Genomic DNA, 18,981 nt, shown 5'->3' with positions numbered 1-18,981 from the left:
GTGCATCACTACCACCTGGTAAATTGATTTAATGTTATACATGAAAATCTAGTCCTGCTATTATTTGGATGTTATGGGGTATTTGGCTAGCATCGTGCCTCTTTTAGGTAGGTTCTGGGTAAAAGCATCAGTTTATCTACTCTACAAACATAGAAGCAGGTATCATACTGTCACCTCCTTGTTGCTGGCCATGTGATGTCATGCTTCACCAGAAGTCCATTTCCAGACACAGCCCACGACGAAGCAGAACCACGAGCCAAAGCCAAATGCTTTTCTTTATAACTAAAAAAAGTTCCTGTTACCTGTTCAGAAATTCCTGAGAAATATTTGAGGGCTTAGAGTCATTCCATTACTTTCATGTCGTGCAGTCTACTGTTTCCGAGGCTGCTCATGGCCTTTTCTGTCCGAAATGAAGTTCTCTAAACTCGATTTCATATTACAGTCACACTTTAAAGCCGCATTTTTGACATCTAGTATCCTTAGGATTTACAAGTTTCAAATAAACCAGTTGAAACTTATTTAAAAAGAAAAATTTCCTGTGATAGGGCGCAAATGACGGATTTCTTCAAATGAGAATAACATTCCAATAGGTTATATCGTTAGTTTAGTTTAGTTACCGTATGCGGGGGTATATATCCTTAGTTAGATTTAAACAAAACAGAATTCTTTGCTCAAATGGGAGGGAGGATATAGGAAATGGGGAAGGAGTGGTGTCCATATTTGAACAGTAGGGTCCCCTTAACGTTCATCTACTCAGTAGAACTAATACTTAGAGGTAGGGTGTTATGGTAGGGAAAGCACAAGACTGAGAGTTAGACGTGACTTACACAAATCACAGCCTTTGGCTGTGGGTAACCGAAGACCCTCCCCCATCCCTTGCTGTAGCTTGGTCCCTCCTTTTCTGAGGTGTAATAATCCCTCACCCAAGACCTCTGCTATGCGCACCGCTCCGCCTTCGGAGAGAACTACATTCCCCACAATGCCCCGCGCCGCATCAGGCATGCTCTCCGCAGCCTCTAGCAGCTTTTCCTCCGGTGTTCCTACAACTCCCACAAGACCCCTCGGCTCAGGCTCGCCTTGGCCCAGCTTAGGGTGGAGGCGGAGGCGGAGGCGCGGGAGTTATGGAGGGGGCGGGCTCTGCAGGGAAGTGCGTCAGAGGAGGCGCGGGGAGAGTAGGGTGCTGTGGTCGGAGCTGGAGGGCGAAGCCGGTGGAGTGAGAGGATGGGCGGTGAGTGCGCGGGGTCGCGGGCCGGCACGGGGCGCGGCGCGGCGCGGGGAGAGGGTCCCTCGGGGGCGCGGCCCGGCGGGGAAGCTGGAGTGACGGGCGGGGCGGGGAGGGAGGGGCGGGGCTCTGGGCCAAGGGGGCTGGGGCTGGCTGGGTTCGGGTACCCGGGGCACCCGCCCAGCCCAGCCTGCCCATGCCAGGCCCCGCTGTGCCACAGGCCCAGGGTGACCGCGTAGGCGCAGCTTCCAGAGCCCGGCCTTTAAGGTCACCCGAGAGCACCAGGATGGGCGAGATTTTTGAAAATCAAAACACAAACCGCAGTTACTGAGTTATTGTTCATTGTTGCAATCGCCCCGGTCTTTCCGGAGCCACTTCCTTTTTCCAAACTCTGCTCCCCAGTTTGTGAGCCTGTTGTCGGGTGCCTGTATAGTGAGGGGTTCGAGGCGGTCACGGTGTCCATACACTTGGCAGGGTTTGACTCAGCGTGATCCGCCTTGAGTCATTTTGCCGCGGCCATTTACTACTGCCGTAGAGCCCTGTCCACGCCTAGGGTGTGTTCAGATTTTGCCTAACTCACGTTTCTGTTTGCGAGTAGCGAGCATTTAGTTTTTATGGTTGCATGCTATACTTGAGGGTTAGGGAGCAGGGTTGCAGTTCGGGAGGTTGAGAAATGTAAGGGATGGAGAGAGTGAAGAAGCTGGCTGTGTGAGGAAGCTTGGCTTAGCTTTAATTGGATTGGGGGAGATTGATACCTAGTGATGTTATTGGTCTCTTTGCTATGACATACGCTTAAAACAAACTTTCCCTTTGGGTTAACACCTTCAGCTCTGATTTTCAAATAACTCCTCACTCCTGCCCTCATTTTGGAAGCCTTCCCACCAAGAGCAGATGGTTCCTAGCTTCCCTTTCTTAAGTCTTTTTCTCACTCAAACCCTAAACACTTAACATTTTGTAGCATCTGTAAAAATACAACCTTCAGTTAATGTGTGCATGCTACACTGCTGATCATGGGCATGTCTGTTGTTTGTATCGGAAATGTGTATGTCCATTTCAGTGTTGTCTGTTTTAGTATGCAGGTGATAGACTAGAGACCAAGACTTCTGTCTCCGTAGCGTCCTGGGTATGTGAGCATTCAATAAGTACTTTGATGAGAATGAGTTTTGTTTTAAACTTATTGTTTGCCTTTTTTTTTGTTTGTAAATTTTTTAAAATAATAAATGCATTACAAAAAGATGGGATGGGTAATAGGAAAAATGGTTGTTTTGAGATAAAAAATATATATATTTTCTTGAGATCTAACTTTTCTTCTCTCTTCGACTTAAACAGAGCAGTCTGAATGCCAGAATGGATAACCGTTTTGCTACAGCATTTGTGATTGCTTGTGTACTTAGCCTCATTTCCACCATCTACATGGCTGCCTCAATAGGCACAGACTTCTGGTATGAATATCGAAGTCCTGTTCAAGAGAATTCAAGTGATTCGAATAAAGTGGCCTGGGATGACTTCCTCGGTGATGAGGCAGATGAAAAGACTTACAATGATGCACTGTTCCGATACAATGGCACAATGGGATTGTGGAGACGGTGTATCACCATCCCCAAAAACACATACTGGTATACTCCACCAGAAAGGACAGGTAGTCTTTATTTCCGATTATCTTTCCTTTACCACTTAATAATGACTACTCAGTGATGCATAGGCAGGTTTGTGCACGCCATAAGAAATTTTCTGTGTTTGTTTGGTTTTTCCTACAATTTTCCTTCAACGACTGTGCAGTTATGTTGTCCTCACTGACATCAGTTGGCTCAGTAATTTCCTAATCTTGGGAAAGCCATTTGGCTCCTCATACTTATTTACTAATTAGAATATTTTTTATTCATTTCACCTGTCATGAGGAATTAGTTTGAAGATTTTAAATATTTGATAATTTGTGAAAGAAGTGGTATTCAAAATCAAGCCAACAAATGTGAGTTGATTGTCCTCTTACAGTTAGCTATGTTAGCCAGGTGGTGATGGTGCACACCTTTAATCCCAGCACTCTGGAGGCAGAGGCAGGCAGATCTCTGAGTTTGAGACCATCTTAATCTATAAAACGAGATCAGAGACAGCCAGGGCTATGCAGAGAAACCCTGTCTCACAAAACCAAAAACAAACAATTAGCTATGTTATATAATAGGATCCTATATTTGCCTTATATTTTAGAGGACATAATTTGACCAACTCTGCCTTTAAATCTGAATGTATTTGAGACTTGCACAACTATAAAGAGTTAATAAACTAAAAGATACTATCGGAATACCAGGCGAGAATGGGACAGTTCGTGTAGGACACTGGGTTTCCTGGACACCTTACAGACTGTAGAGAGCTATCGAGCGGAAGAGGAAAGACCTGACCCGGTCACTCTGGTTGATGTCTGTTTACATGGGTAGGATGCAGGGGTGTCAGCTCGGGATCGGCAGTTAGGAGGCTGTTGTAATTCAGGGGCGAGGTCATTGTGAATCAGACCAGCACAGCAGCACTGGGTCATAGCTAGAGCTTGCAAATCTCTTGAAGGAAGCTGTTAGGATTTTTTGCTGTAATTTATATGGACAAGAATGATTGAGATTTAGGGAAAAAAAAGACTGAAATTTCTTGTTCAAGAACCTAGAAAGGATGATGTATGTCACCTCTTGAGGACTGAGGCTGGTATATTAAGTTTAGGGTAGAAGATTAGAATTCTTCAGATTTTGTGTTCCTGTCCATATTTCCTAGTCTCTAATATATCTACTTTGTTACTAACAAATCTTCTAACATACCTCTCAGGTTACTGTTCCTCTTGTTTTCTTCCTTGTGTCTAAATCCTGAGACTGTCAATGAGACTCAGAGGTGGCAACAGTGTGACCTGTGTGTCCCTGGGGAACACAGATTATGTATGTCTTGGGGAATGTCTTTCTGCATTACCTTTTATTTCAAAAGACAGTTCCTGAAAGAAATTATTATGGCATGTTTTTCATGAAAATAACAGGCAGTGATTGTTCTTGTTCCAGAGTCCTTTGATGTGGTTACAAAATGCATGAGTTTCTCACTAAATGAACAGTTCATGGAGAAATATGTTGATCCAGGAAACCACAATAGTGGAATTGATCTGCTTCGGACCTGTGAGTACTTGGCTGTCAGCAGGACAGTTGGGAGAAGAATCTGTTTGGTTGAACTCTGCTTTTGGAATGTTAGTGCACGGTGTCAACATTAAGTAACTTCCCCAGCAGCATTCCAGTAAGCTCTGTTCCATGGCTAATATTATTTGGAGGTCAGAAACATGCTTACCAAACCTCAGATAATTTGCAGTTGAGGTAGCTAAAACAGTGGAGGGTGGAGTCCACATCTCCAAAAGATGTTATTAGTGGGCCCCAATAAGGGAAAACTTAGTAGGCTAACGGTGAGATGCCCACTCCCATTGCCTGAGCTTACATAAGCATACCTGTAGAAGTTCTACAAGCTCTCAAGGGCTCCATGTCAGGCCTGTTGGAGTACCCTTCCAATCCTAGGTAGTAGTAGCCAAAGAGTAAATGCCAAAACCAAACAGTACTGAGTATTCTGTTCCTCGATGGTTAGACTGCCAATGAAATACCATCTTCAGATTTGAGTTACAGTTTTTAGGATACTAGTATTAAAGGAATCAGTGAAGTAGTTGCCGTTACTCACCTTTGCAGTGAGAATGAGAGGAAGAAGTGTATTGGGAGCAGAATATTAGGGAAGGCATAATATTTGGAAATAAAGACTTTGTGTGCTGTTCTAGAAAACAAAATAAGTACAAAGGGGAATTTAAGAGATTTATAGCTGCCACCGAGTGTCCAGTACACTCCACGTCCACTATGTCCTCATTTGTAATCATCCCTTGCTTACTCTGTCTCCTGCCTTCGATCATGCAGAGATTTTCACTTTGTGTCTCTATAGAAGGAAACTGTGTTTTACTTCAAGTCTTGGTTATTCACGTTTCTTAATTTGTATAAGTTACTAATGTCTCTTGTCTCAGTTCCTCCAGTTACCGAAAGACAACTAGTAGTAGCACTCAATAGTGTAAGATGCTGGGAGGGGTAATGCAAGCACACTCGTAGCAAACATTGCATGGCACAAGCTAAGCCTTTGGTAACTTAACTGTTAGCCTTTTATTTGTTTCAGGGTAAAGTTGCCATCCTTTTGAAAAACAAGGCTTTGGAAATAAAATACTTGTTTCTCACTTTCTGAGGAAAGCTCTAGTTAATCCTTTAGAATGTGAAAGAAATTGCTATTGTAGAAAATGGTCTGAAATAATTTTTTTCTTCTTTTAAAAACTAGATCTTTGGCGTTGCCAGTTCCTTTTACCTTTCGTTAGCTTGGGTTTGGTGTGTTTTGGGGCTTTGATTGGACTCTGTGCCTGTATCTGCCGAAGCCTGTATCCCACCATTGCCACGGGCATCCTCCATCTCCTGGCAGGTGGGTCACTCAGTTCTTTTGATTCCTCTGTCCTCCTGTGGACCACAATGTGACTTCACATACCATTATACTGTCACACTGTTAGAGAAGCTTTCTCTGTGCTCTCGCGCAGTCACACTTTGATTTCTAACTTTCTTCCGAAGGTCTGTGCACACTGGGCTCTGTAAGTTGCTATGTTGCCGGCATTGAACTACTACACCAGAAACTAGGGCTGCCTGAGAATGTGTCCGGAGAATTTGGATGGTCCTTCTGCCTGGCCTGCGTCTCGGCTCCCTTACAGTTCATGGCGTCTGCTCTCTTCATCTGGGCTGCCCACACCAACCGGAAAGAGTACACCTTAATGAAGGCCTATCGAGTGGCGTGAATGGGCAGCTGCCTGCTTGACAATGGCCGTTTTTAATTTTTTTTTCTATTGAAGTTTTCCCTTGTCTATCGCCCAGTTGTCTTTCATATTTTTGTGGATATGCCATTTTATCCTAAAAGTCCCTTTAATTTATATACAGTGCCACTAAATACCACTTAAAATGGATGTGGCTCACTTTGAGTGGCTCAGTCTTTTACCAGATTGATCTAGGTTCAGAATTCAGACAAGAAGAACTGTAGAGATGTGAACCTACTTTGTGATAGAACATTGGCAGTGGAAAATTGACCCAGAACAGGGCCTGCTGATGTCTGCTAAACGCAGTAGTGTAGTAACATGTGCTGAACTAGAAACTAATTCCATATGAGATCTGTTATCACTGTCAAAACTTCATGTTTAATTTCCTGTTGTTGATACCAGTCAGCTAGCAGTACCAGTGTTCCTAAAGATGTGTGCACATAAAATTGGGAAATTATTTTTAGCATCCTTGTCCCTAAACTTTGGTACATTGCTTCATTCATCTGACATAAAATATGGCAGCTGTTTATACTGTGATTGTCTACAAGAAAAAAAAAGTGAAAAATGATGTTTACTTGAAATTGTAGCTTTTAACTGCAAAGTTTCAATTCAATGAGAAAAGCTGATTAATCATACTACATTATATTAAGTTTTTTTTTTTTTTTAAAAAAAAAAAAAACTGAAACTCATTAGGATTTTCAGTGCCACCAAACCATTGTGAATTTCTGCTGTGAATTTCCCCCTCCACACACCAGGCTTATTAAAAAAGTGCTTTCTTTTTAACAGAGCATTAGAAGAATCACAGTCCATTTCCCAACTGCTTTGTTCCAGCTAAGTACTAAGTGGGAGGTCCTACCAACAGTGACCCCCAGACCTGGGGGTTCCACCACCACAAGATATAAAGCTGTGGCTACCCACTAACTTCCAACTGTGGTCTTTATTTCTTGTGGTGAAATGATGTGCCTTTCCGTGCCCAAATCCCTTCCTGGTGTGTATCAACATTATTTAATGTCTTCTAATGCAATCATTTTTTATAATATGTCTGTAAACATTGAACTTTAAAAATCTTATTTATTTACTCCATTACTGTAGAACTTCACAGATTTAAAAAAAAAAATGTAACTCAGTAATTTCTTACCAAATCCTAAATCTGTCTTTTTTTAAAAAATAAAAAAAGAGAATCATGTAGAGTGTGTAAATTGTTTTAGGTCTCAACATGTTGACCTAAAAAACGGGATCTTTGTGGACCCCTGTGGGAAATGAGTTATTCATGTGTTTGGATCTGTATATTAGCTATTCTTTGTCATGGTGATAAAGCATCTTAGGGAAGAAAGTTTATTTTGACTTACAGTTAGAGGCAGAGTCCATAATGGTAGAAGGCAACCGGAGCAGGAGGCTGAGAAATCACATCTTCAGCTGCAAACAGCAACCACAGAGGGAGAATAAAATCCAAGTGAGGCAAAGCTATACTCTCAAAGCCCATCCCAGTCATAGCACCTCCTCCAGCAGGCACCAGCTCCCAAAGGTTCCATTACCTCCCCAAATAACAGTGAGGACCAAGTGGCCAGATAGTGAGCCTATAGGGGATGCTGCACCTTCAGGCGCTGCAGTCTGTCAAGGAAACTAGAAAGCCCTTTCCTCATTAGAAAACAAAGTGTCTTCAATGAAACATGTTGTGAACTAGGCCTATAATCTCTTCATATTATGCTTAATTTGGCTGGCTTTTCCTAAGAAGTCATTTAATGACTGGATATTTGTGTTCCAGGAGGACAGAATTTAGCTACTGAACTACCATTGCTCCCCTCATATTTGTGTTCTGCATTAATGAAATGTCAACTTCTGTCTTAAAGCCAGCATTTATTATTTTGGATAGTTGCTTCTGGTGTAGCTGGTTACTGGAGTTTCTACCCACTTTTAAAAAAAATTTTGGTGCTGGGCATTAAGGCCTTGTGTATCCTAGGTGAGCCAGCATTGAACTACACCCATAGCCCTGTTTATTTTTCTGATTTTTTTTGCGGGGGAGGGGAAGGGGGAGAGTGGGGGGGGAGGGGGGAGTCTTATGTAGGCCAGCCTGGCCTTGAATCCATTATTTAGCCAAACCTGACTTTGAACTCCTGTTCCTGCTGCCTCTGCCTTGTATTATAAACATGTGTTCAACATCATCCATTCCTATTTTTGTTTTTAAAATAGTGTCATTAAGTTGTCCATTCTGGCCCTGAACTTGCAGTCCTTTTCGCTTCAGCCACCTGGGTAGCTGGGGTTCCAGTTTTGCTGTCCCTGGTACCAAACTAGTCTTGATATTAACTTTTCAACAACTTCTGAGGCGGATATGATAACAGTTAAGTGTACAAAGACCGTTTGGAAGTACAATTTGTAAATCATTGGCCGCATGACTTTTTTATATGAAGATGAAATTTCAAACTCTTCCTGCTTCTTCCCCCCTCCCTCCCCGGTTCTCTGTACCTGCTAACCTCAATCAGTTGCATGCATCGTGGAGCTGTAGTCAGAACTGCACTCATTTCCTGCTTCACCAGCAGTACCTTTGAACATGGAAAGCCAGTGCCATTAGTCTGTATGTTGACTATGTGACTCACATAGCAGAGAGGAGGACATCCTCTTCTGCAGCAGCTTTTTGTCTGCAAAAGGGCCCTGCCAGGTCATAGGCTATGATAGCAGTTTTTCTTTTCCCAATGAACCATATGGAATTGCTGATAGCAGTCTACAATAAATCCTAATAATCTTTCCATGTGGTCTTTTCAAAGCAACCTTCAAGGTAATATTCATTTCCAGTTTTCTAGAACATGTTCTATGGCAACTTGGAAGTGCATTTTAAAACTAATTTTACATCTCTAATAATTAAATGATACGGGTAAATGTCTTCTGTATTTTTTAAGCCAAATTTAAGGATAGCCATGAAAACACTAAAACTTCCTGTAATAGGAGAATAATTCTAGAATTTACTTGTTCAGGTTAATCCTGTGTGCTCTCTGTTCATATGACAGCACATTAGTCTCAATAATGGTATATGTGTGGTTAGGAACTAGTCACACGTGAACTCATTTAAGTCACGTGACAGAAGAGTGACCTGACTGTACACCAAGTTGCAGTGTTTTCATCTTACCAACACCAAATTTCATACTATTACTGTTACAATTTGTATCTGTCTGGGGCCAGCCAAAACACTCAATGGGTTAAAGCTCTTGCTGCTTGCACAAGTCTCATGACCTGGGTTCAATCCCCGGAACCCATGATGTAAGAAAAGATCCCACTCCCCAAAATTGTCCTCTGTCTCCCCCAGAGTGTCATGGCACATGAACTCACACACTCAATCTATCACACATGTACCGCATACATATAAATTCAATCTTAAAACTTACACATGCAACGGACTAAAAGATAACATGAGGGCGTTTCAATGCTAAATCGTCATGTAAACTTACAATTCAGGTGTGAACTTCTTTAAGTTTTCAGGTTGCAAAACTTCTCTTTGGAGCCTCCTAGCTACTTAGCCCTGAAGGTGCAAACTGGTATTTGATAGGCAGGGTACAGCTCTGTCCTGACAAATGGGCGGTGCCTTTTGTCCTCCTTTCCGCTCTCCTAAGGGAATAATGACTCAGAAAATGAGTGAAGCATTGGGGGGGGGGTTATATTTATGTGGAGAAATTCTTTTTCCTTTGTTCACATGTTCTAATGAGATGATTTTCTCTTAGGTCAAATTACAGTTAAGTGCCAGTGTCCTGTATGTTCATTATGTAATGATGAATGATGAAAATCTTACATTCCAAAAATAATAACAATGCTTATTTACCTTAGAGGAGAGGTTTCCATAGTCATTAACCCCAGTAATCAGATTTTTTGCTCTTCAGGGAATTAATAGGTTTTTCTGACATGTAAACATTTACATACTTCCAGCCAACTTTTAGAAAGCAAGATCCCATTTACATTACTTTATCGTTGAAGAGGTTTAGAAATAGGAAATAGAGACTATTTGCTTTGTGTTCCCTTTTAAGTTGTTTGCATTACTGAATAATCTGTCACCTTTTATCTACTGACTCAGGGTTAGTGGCTCAGGGTGTGGACTTCACCCCACCTGTCTTGCAGCTTTTGGATTCTTCCCAACCGAACAGCCGTCTGTTCTCATTTATTTTAGCTTGTCTTGTTTGTAAACACCAGTGATCCCCATGCTGTCGGCCTTTACTATCCATTGATTGTTTTCTTGAGTCTGCCTTTTCTGATTCCTTCTCAAAATACCCAAGATGCCTGCTCAAAACTTAAAGCTTATTTAGTCAAAGAAGTTAGACTGACTTTAATGGCTTGACAATATAGTCATCTCACAATACTGTCTTATTACTCTGTAATGCTCATTTCCCAAACTCTTTAAAAAAGTTCTTAAAAATTTATTCTTCTCAACTTCCATGGAAGGAATTTATGTGATTCTTTAGGAATGCTGGGTTGAACTCTGAGTATCTATGGCCCTTTTTGACCCCATGGAAGAAAGAATGTACTTTACAGGAATAATTGCTGGGTCAGGGCATCCCCTGGAGCAGCATGGTGCATATGAAGTTTCCAGCTCAGGAGACAGCATGGTAAATTTGAAGCCCTTGGTCTGCCTCAGCCTCTCCAAGCCCTACTTTTCACACCTATGATATTCTATGACTAACATATCTACTGCAGGGTGCTAGTGGTGATTATGTAAATTGCCCAGCATAAAGTAGTCACTCAAAATGCTAATTATGACTGGTTGCATTATGAGGTAACTGAGCTTACAAAGTTGTTCTCTGCCTAGATTGCACATTGTAATTTCCTAGACAACTTGGGGGGGGGTGGAGTGGTGGGCTGGAGAGATAGATGGCTCAGCAGTTAAGAGGACCTAAGCTTGGTTCACAGCACACATTTGCTGTGAGGCTCACAAGAAAGAATGCATTTTACAGGAACAACTCTAACTCTACCTCCAGGGGATCCAACAGTCACTTCTGGCCCCCACAGGCACCTGCACTCACAGGCATATACTCCCACACAGACACACATGCATGCACAAAATTTTACAAAAAATGCTTTTACTCCAGACAATCCCATTTAGTTGATCTTGGAGTGTTTAGTTTATTGTGACTTTTTAAACTTTTAAAAGTGTATTCAGTAGGCAACTATGTTAGGAAAGTATTTAAAAGTAAGAAATAGAGTGCTGGGGAGGGTCCATAGCTAAGAGCATGTACTACTCTTTCAGAACACCCTCTTCTGGCTTTTGCAGGTACTGCACCCACCGTGCACAAACATAATTAAAATTACAAAAATTAAAATAGCATTTAAAAAGTAAGAAACAATTATTTATTTATTTTTTGGTGACAAGTTCTTAGAGGCAGTGAAGTAAACAAAAACAAAATACATAGTCCCTGCTTTCCTGGATGCTACCCCTCTGTTTCCAGAATTGTCTTAAGTTGCTGGCTTGACCCTTTGAGGCAGCTTCAATCCACCACACCAAAGTGATGAGGTCAAGCATTAGAGTTAAATGGATGTTAGTATTAAAACTGTGAGGTCTGGCCAGGAACAGTATCCCTTAGAAATAAAAGGGCTTGCCCTTGGGTGTGAGAACACCAAGTTGAGCAAATGATAAGGGAAGTGCTCTGGAGAAGCAGTTCCAGCTGCCTTCGCTGCCCCCAGCCCACCTGAGGAACATAGGCAAAGCTCTGTTGTCTTTTCACAGATTCTTTTTTGAAAATATGTGTACATCTATTTTACATCCTGAACACAATTCCCCCCTCGGCCCGACTCCCAGCCTGCCCTCCTCTGTTCCCACCCCCCAATCCATTCCTCCTCCATTTCTGTTTAGGAAAGGACAGGTCTTCCATGAGCATCAAGAAAACAAGTTGCAGTAAGATTAAGCCCCTCCCAATGTATTAAGGCTGGGCAAGGTGACTCAGTATGAGGAGTAGGGTCCCCATAGCCTGTGAAAGAGTCAGAGACAGCCCCTGCTCCCACTGTTAGGAGTCTCACAAATAGACCCAGCTACACAACTGTCACATAGAGGCAGAGTGCCTAGGTCAGCTCCATGCAGGCTCGTTGGGTGTGGATTCAGTCCTTGAGCCCCTATGAGCCCAGGTATTGAGTTTTCTTGTGGTGTCCTTGATTCTAATGCAGCCAACTAAATTGTGTAATTTGTAATGGGCTAAATTATAAGGAGTTTCTAAAAAGTCTTCCTAGTCCAGCATCCCAGAGTACCCCATGAAGGAGCCAAGTGAGAGGCAATTCAGGAAACTGCAGCTCATTCTGAGTAGCTGTGACAGGGCTTCGTTCCCTGTAGTGGGGAAACTAAACTGGCCACGTGAGTCTGAGTCTGAGAACAAAGAACATCATTTGCTAAACAGCAAGACACCAGCAATACTGGCAGTGACACCAGTCCGAGCTGGTGCATACCAGTCCATCCTGGTCATCGGATGGTAAAGCAGAAGTCAGAGAGACAGGAGAGGGCCTTCAGCTACACCCCGCTGGGTGAGCAATGTGCTAAGAGCCCATAATCATCTCCCTCTTGTCAGGAAAAAAAAAAAAAAAAAAAAAGCATGGAGTTCGTGACCTAATTTTCTTGGCCTAAGAAAAGCACAGAGAACTAACCAATTTATAGAAATGGCCTCCGTTGCTGTCTCATTTCTTGCATAGACATAAAAAAAAAGACCCTGGATGGATAGCCTGGCCAGTGCCAGTTCAGTGCCCTCTTGGAGGAGCACTGCAGTTTTCCCACTCAGGGGCCCTTCACAACTCTAGGAGTTTCTCTCCCTTCTTTGATTCTCCTTGATAATGCTTGCTTTTTCTTTGCTTACTCCCATGTCTGTGTGTCCTTGATTACTGATGGGACAGTGAACTCAAGGACCATTGGCTCAGGTTGACCTACATTTACCAGTCAGTGTTGAGTAGCTCTGGGCTGAGAAATGCCTTTGTTGCTCTTGAAGAACCACAGCAACACCACTTCGCTTGGGGACAAGGGTGGGGGATGTCTGTAACCCAGTGGTTTTCAGTGGTAGGTCTCAAGACTGAGATGTACCGCGATGTAGAAGGAAGTCCTGCTTGTTTTGACTTCAGTTCCAAAGTAAAGCCTCCCCAGGAGGGGCGCTCCAAGCCCCCTCCAGTGTTGATTCCTGAAATGTGTGCACCAATGCTACATATACTATATTGTGCCCTAATACACACCTGTGGTAAAGTTTGCTTTAAAAACTAGGCAAAGTGAGATATTAAATTGTACCTATTTATAAGAAATGAGAGTGTTCCTGCCCCCCCTCTTTTTACTGATAACAGGAAAGAAAGAAACCATTGAAAACAAGGGACATCAATTTCTCTAGTGCTTTCATGGCAGCTGTAGGTGGGGGTGATTAGACCTCTGTCAAGATGAATGTTTGGTTTTACCAAAATTTCTCTTCCCTAGAACTAGCAAGAAACGAGCATGAGTGACTGACATCAGTCTCTCCACAAGCCAGAGACTGAGGATGGATTAGCTGTAAAAGAAAATAGTTCACTTCTGTCGCACAATTGTGCATGTTAGATGTTATGACTTGCAGAGGGCTTAGGACAGATCCTGAAGTATAAGAGCCGATAAAGGCTAACTGCTAATTGGAGGCGCGCGCGCGCGCACACACACGCACACACACACACACACACACACACACACACACACACACACACACACACACACACACACACACACACACGAAGCAGCCTTTCAACTCAGACCACAATGCATGCAATTTCCAAGTTTCTGTGTACACTATGGCTGTGCACCAGCACAGAGGTTGAGAAGAGTCTTCAGTTTCTAATAAAGGTTTACTTCAAAACGAGCAGGGCTACAGTACACAGGCATTTTAGCCATTCACATGACTCACAGTAGAAGAATTTTTGCTTTCTAGCTTACGTTTTCATCCTTATGCTCAAACAAGACTGCCTTAGGGTGAGACTTGTGGCCTTTCAATGCTTGTACTCACCGGTTTGTAATTAAAGCCTAGCAGCTAAAAAAGTCTGTCAGAACAGAACTCATGCAGTGAGTAAATAATTTATTTATTCTTTCAGGTTTGGAGGTTAGGTGTTTAAGACCAAAACCCCAGCAAATTCAGTGTTTGCTAAGGGCCTGTCCTCTGGTCACAAGATGGCACTCCAGTGGGTGGTCCCCTAGAGCCCAGCTTCTGAAATAATACAATTCCATCTGAGGGCTGCATAATTCCATGTGGCTATTGAGAAAAGCTTTGCAACAGTGAAAGGTTTTTGAATGGTCAACAGTCAAAAACATTTTGAATGTGTAATGGACCCCAGGTATTGTTTGCTGCATCTTATATTTCATTGTGTCTTTGGTTTTAAACACCAATGCATACTTTCCATTGCTAACAAAGGCAATGCAAACAAGCGGATGCTTTCCAAAATACCTGCTATAAATTGCAGACATCTTACTGTACACGCAGAGGTTTCTTCTCTGATAGAAGTACAAAGTTTATAGCTTCAGGCCCATCTCCCCCAAATTTTCATCTTTGGCCTCCCCTAGACTGAGTTGTGTGTTTTCTTTTACGGGCTCCCCAATTCCAATGGGCATGTGCCATATATCTGAGTAATCCCTCTCTTAATGGGATTAATAGAGTGAAGAGAGGTCAATTCTGTCCCCCTCGCCCCAGAGGATGGGACTGTAAGTCCCCAGACATCTTCAGAGAATGTCTGTGTCCCAATTATCCAAGCTGGTTATTCACCACACAGATCTTCTAGGATGGTGGTGAGCTAACAGTCATGTTTTAAACTTTTGGACCACTTTCTTCAAATCTGGCATGGCTTCTAATACCTCCATTAGAACATAGAGCTTCTAATTAAAGTATGGTAACACAATTAGAAAGTGTGCTTAAATGCAGTCACCATTTACTAAATTGTAGTAATTTTTGTCTAATACTCTGTCCCTTCTAGAATTGTTATAAACTCTATGAAATCATACATTTTAACTGATTTTACTCATAATGTTGTATGGTGTATTGAATGACATGCCCTCCTCAAAGGCTCATATGTTTGAATGTTTGGTACCCAATTGGTGGCACTGTTTGGTAAGGATTAGGGAGTGTGGCCTTTTTGGAGGTGTCGAATCATTGGGATTGAGCTTTGAGGTTTCAGAAGCCCATACCATTACAGTTCTCTCTCTCTCTCTCTCTCTCTCTCTCTCTCTCTCTCTCTCTCTCTCTCTCTCTCTCTCTTCTCTGTGCTGTGACATATGGATTAGATGTAAGTTCATTCTGCTTGTCTATAATGAAGTAAAAAGTCATCTTTATCCTATGGAACGTGTGACGAAATGCCCTACCAAACATGGATCCAAGTCACCATATACTGAACACCCAAAGTGTGAGCCAAATTAAAAAAGAATATTCAGTAAATTTTTTGTCAGGTCAGAGCAGCACAAAAACTTACTGTATATGCTACATCCTAGTGATGCAAAAGGCTATTTTTATTTTCTTCATGTTAATTCCATAAATTTACAAACAACTAGCTCCACATAGACCCACCTCTCTATATAAAAGCATGTTTTTACAATGCTCAATAGTTTTTTTAGCCTGTGGAATATTGTGGGTTTTTTTTTTTAATCTCAGTCTATTTTCCTTTATTTCACATGGAATTGTTTTCCTTCCTCATCTGATAGCACATGAAACAGAATGTACCTGTAAGCAATCACAGCATATGACTCATTGCTCCCAACACATCATGCTACTTTGAAAATACGTGCTTTCCCACACTTGTATTTCCTTACTTAGAGCCGCCTTTCTCGGAATTCCTTAAACAGGATCAACTAGTTTTTGATTCCTGAAATCAATTCAGCAGCCAGAACACAGCATAAAATTCTAACACAAAGAGGAAGGTAAATTAAACTAAATGGTCAATAAAATTGAAGTGAATTCTGTCGAATATCTCTATCATGTCTTTATAGAAATAGAATACAACTCAATAGTTATCTCTGTAATTTATATTATTTTCTCTTTAAAGCGAATTGATATATTCAGTTTACTTGTTATTGTCTTAATTATATTATAGCCATGTATTTACCCATGTCATAAATTAATGAAAGTATCCCTTCTAAGTAAGCTCTTTTGGTCATTTTTATTGTAAAAGGTGGACTGACACAGTGAGGATTTGTTCAAATGAGTATACTTTGTAATTTGTAACTGGCAAATTTGAACTTGCTATTTTAACTGAAAATAGGTGCTAAAATTTGAAGCATGATGACAGAAAGTAGTTTTTATTTTTATATACATTTTTATTTAAATTAGAAATAATCTTGTTTTACATATCAGTCCTAGTTTCCTCTCCAATCCCCCCTGCCCCTCACAGACCCCCCATTCCAGCCTCCATCCACTCCCCAGGGAGGGTGAGGCCTTCCATGGGGATCATCAAAAATCTGTCATATCAATTAGGGCAGGGCCTAGGCCCACCCGGTGTATCTAGGTGGAGAGAGTATCCCTCCCTGGGGAATGGGCTCCCAAAGTCCATTTGTGCACTAGGGATAAATACTGGTTCCACTGCCAGAGGCCCCATAGACTTCCTAGGCCTCCTAAGTGATACCCGAGTTCAGGGGGTCTGGTTCATTCCTATGCTGGTTCCCCAACTGTCAGACTGGGGTCTGTGAACTCCCACTTGCTTAGGTCTGCTGTTTTAGTGGGTCAGAAAGTAGTTTATAATGCAAAGTTATACATTCAAATATTTAGTGAGGCTGTGCTGTGCAGGAGGAATAAGAACTAAATGTTGTCAGCTTCCTCTACTTTTCAGAAGTTAAATTTTTCTTTATAAAAATTCCCCTGATTTAGTACCTCATCCTTTTTCCAGGGTCTGTGACTTTGAAAGCCGGAAGCACAGTCACTGTTTTGGCCAACACAGTGGAAAGAGCCACAATGAATACTACTCCAAATGTGATTTGCTGCAGAATGCATGCAGCTGTGTTGGGATGGCAAGGCACAAAGGAAACATAAGATGAGTAAGAGAAGCAAGGTGTAGCTGAGATTCCGGTTATTGGCTTTCACAAGTGGAGTGTCATGGTGCTTCACAAAGACCCCAAGAACCACAGGTGTGAATGCAGAGAAGCACAAGGCCATTAAGGTCAGAGCTATCCCCAAGGGGTCTTCATAGGTCAGAAAGATCACAGCTTTGTCAATGCACTGGGTCTGCTCCACATTGGTATGCTGGTCCTCTGGACTTCACACACTGATCCACATCTGATGGAGAAAGGAAACTGTGATTAGTGTAGCTTGAACATTTTAATTGACAGGACATTTTCATTCAGTATGTTGAAAAAGTATTGCAATGTCTGATTTTTTCTTTTTCTGAGTGTGTGGTTGAAAGATGTGGCTACACAGCAATGCCTCCATTTCATAATACTCATTAATTGTCTTTATGTGAAATGAGATTAAACCATCATTGCATTGTCTATTAAAAAATTCCCCTGATTTTTGAATGTTTGAAGTTGATTTTTAAAAAGATTTATGTGTTTGTTTTATGTATGAGTGCTCTGTCTATATGTACATCTTTATGCCAGAAGAGGGCATCAGATCCCACTAGAGGTGGTTGTGAATCATCATGTGGTTACTGGAAATTGAACTCAGGACCTGTGGGAGAGCAGTCAATGCTGTTAACAGCTGAGCCATCTCTCCAGGGTCCGAAATTGATTTTTAAAAAACAATGTGTTGTTCTGCATTGCAGAACAACCTTGGGACTTCTGCAAGTTTTTTTCTTTTTCTTTTTAAATTGAAATTAGAAACAAGCTTGTTTTACATCTGAATCCCAGTTCCCTGTCACTCCCCTCCTCCCCTGTCCCCCACCAACTCCCCATCTCATCCTTTTTCTGCTTTCCAGGGAGGGTGAGTCCTTCCATGGGAGATCTTCAAAGTCTGTCAAGTCATTTGGAGCAGGGCCTAGGCTCTCTCCCATGTGTCTAGGCTGAAAGAATATCCCTCCATGTGGAATGGGCTCCCAAAGTCCATTCATATACCAGGGATAAATACCGTTCCACTACCAGAAGCCCCATAGCTTGCCTAGGCCTCCTAACTGACACCCACGTTCAGGGGGTCTGGAACAGTCCTATGCTGGTTTCTGACAGCTGAGGATATGGGTATTACAGTCAGCAGCCTGAAGTTACAGGAAAATATGAGCAAGTGACTCAAACATACTGATCATTGTTTTCTTAGCTGTCTCAGGTTTTAGTGAGCGAAAAATGAAATAATCCTCATGTACAGTTAGTATAAGTGACATAGCTTCTGCGTAAGTCTGGTGATGTTGATGAGGAAGGTGAAGTTTTGGGGGACTTTATGGACTTAACGTGCCAACTAAGTTGACTCATGGGTTTATTAGAATTGAGTCAGAGAACATATGAGGAATTTGGATGTTTGAGAGACACACTTGGAATTCATTGCTTAATTTTCATTTATTCGGAGAAAAGCAAAACTTTACAAATACAAAAATGAGTTGAGCAGTACCATAATTCCTTTCCAAAATATCCTTTATCATCCCCTTGCCATGCCCTGTTATCTTTCTTAACTCCTTGTGTTCTGTAGCAGTTGATTTTAGCCAAAGCTGGTCACCATAGTGTCATCCACATGCTGGCTTTTTTGTTGTTTGTTTCTTCTTTGAAAGTCTCTCTCTCTCTCTCTCTCTCTCTCTCTCTCTCTCTCTCTCTGTGTGTGTGTGTGTGTGTGTGTGTGTGTGTGTGTATGCATGTATGCCCGTCTCTCTGTCGCCATGTCTTTGTGGGATATGCCATTCATGTGCAGATGCTCACAATGGCTAGAAGAGGATGAACGACCCAATGGCGGTGGAGTTACAGGTAGTTGTCAGCTGCTTGGCTTGGGTCCTGAGAAACTAAAGCACAGTCCCCCGGTAGAGCAGCAAGCACTATTAACCCCTAGGCCACCTTCCCAGTCCCACGTGCTATTCTTAC

The 18,981-nt window shown here is 42.1% G+C and overlaps 2 protein-coding genes across 10 annotated transcripts in view; one reads left to right on the top strand and one right to left on the bottom strand.

The window, feature by feature from the left end:
• Positions 1-9,620, bottom strand: part of Gpr15 (G protein-coupled receptor 15) — a 40,394-nt gene extending 30,774 nt beyond the window's left edge. For 4 of the 6 annotated variants that reach the window (XR_004769880.1, XR_004769881.1, XM_035444439.1 and 1 more), the window contains exons 1-3: positions 9,497-9,620; positions 8,528-8,596; positions 7,406-7,472 (exon numbers count right to left, since the gene is read on the bottom strand). The gene's annotated coding sequence lies outside the window, so the exon portion shown is untranslated. Of the gene's footprint in view, positions 1-7,405; positions 7,473-8,519; positions 8,597-9,496 lie in introns of all 6 variants that reach the window. The other 2 variants (XM_035444440.1, XM_035444441.1) reach the window with 2 other exon arrangements.
• Positions 1,102-17,502, top strand: Cldnd1 (claudin domain containing 1). Of its 4 annotated transcripts, none has more exons than XM_035444445.1 (6): positions 1,168-1,228; positions 2,295-2,345; positions 2,552-2,861; positions 4,252-4,362; positions 5,540-5,677; positions 5,821-7,244. In XM_035444445.1, exons 3-6 carry the CDS (start codon positions 2,570-2,572, stop codon positions 6,039-6,041), a joined length of 762 nt encoding a protein of 253 aa, XP_035300336.1. In that variant the 5' UTR covers positions 1,168-1,228; positions 2,295-2,345; positions 2,552-2,569; the 3' UTR covers positions 6,042-7,244. The 4 variants fall into 4 exon arrangements, with proteins under 4 accessions (XP_027268252.1, XP_035300336.1, XP_035300335.1 ...); XM_035444444.1 differs by lacking the exon at positions 5,821-7,244 and adding an exon at positions 16,878-17,502 and having other exon boundaries at positions 1,175-1,228; positions 2,302-2,345; XM_035444443.1 differs by lacking the exon at positions 1,168-1,228 and adding an exon at positions 1,444-1,776.
• The last annotated feature ends 1,479 nt before the right edge of the window (positions 17,503-18,981 follow it).

This window comes from Cricetulus griseus, chromosome 4 (assembly GCF_003668045.3).
Source record: "Cricetulus griseus strain 17A/GY chromosome 4, alternate assembly CriGri-PICRH-1.0, whole genome shotgun sequence".
Classification (NCBI taxonomy): Eukaryota; Metazoa; Chordata; class Mammalia; order Rodentia; family Cricetidae; genus Cricetulus; species Cricetulus griseus.
Note: the sequence above shows the minus strand (reverse complement) of the source record. Positions and strands in the feature narration are given on the sequence as shown.

Bases quoted from the DNA above. Each gene is read 5' to 3' on its own strand.
- Cldnd1 (XM_027412451.2), top strand. From the start codon at position 2,570: ATGGATAACCGTTTTGCTACAGCATTTGTGATTGCTTGTGTACTTAGC. The intron at 2,862-4,251 runs GTAGTCTTTATT...TTCTTGTTCCAG, and splicing joins TACTCCACCAGAAAGGACAG to AGTCCTTTGATGTGGTTACA. The intron at 4,363-5,539 runs GTGAGTACTTGG...TTTAAAAACTAG, and splicing joins AATTGATCTGCTTCGGACCT to ATCTTTGGCGTTGCCAGTTC.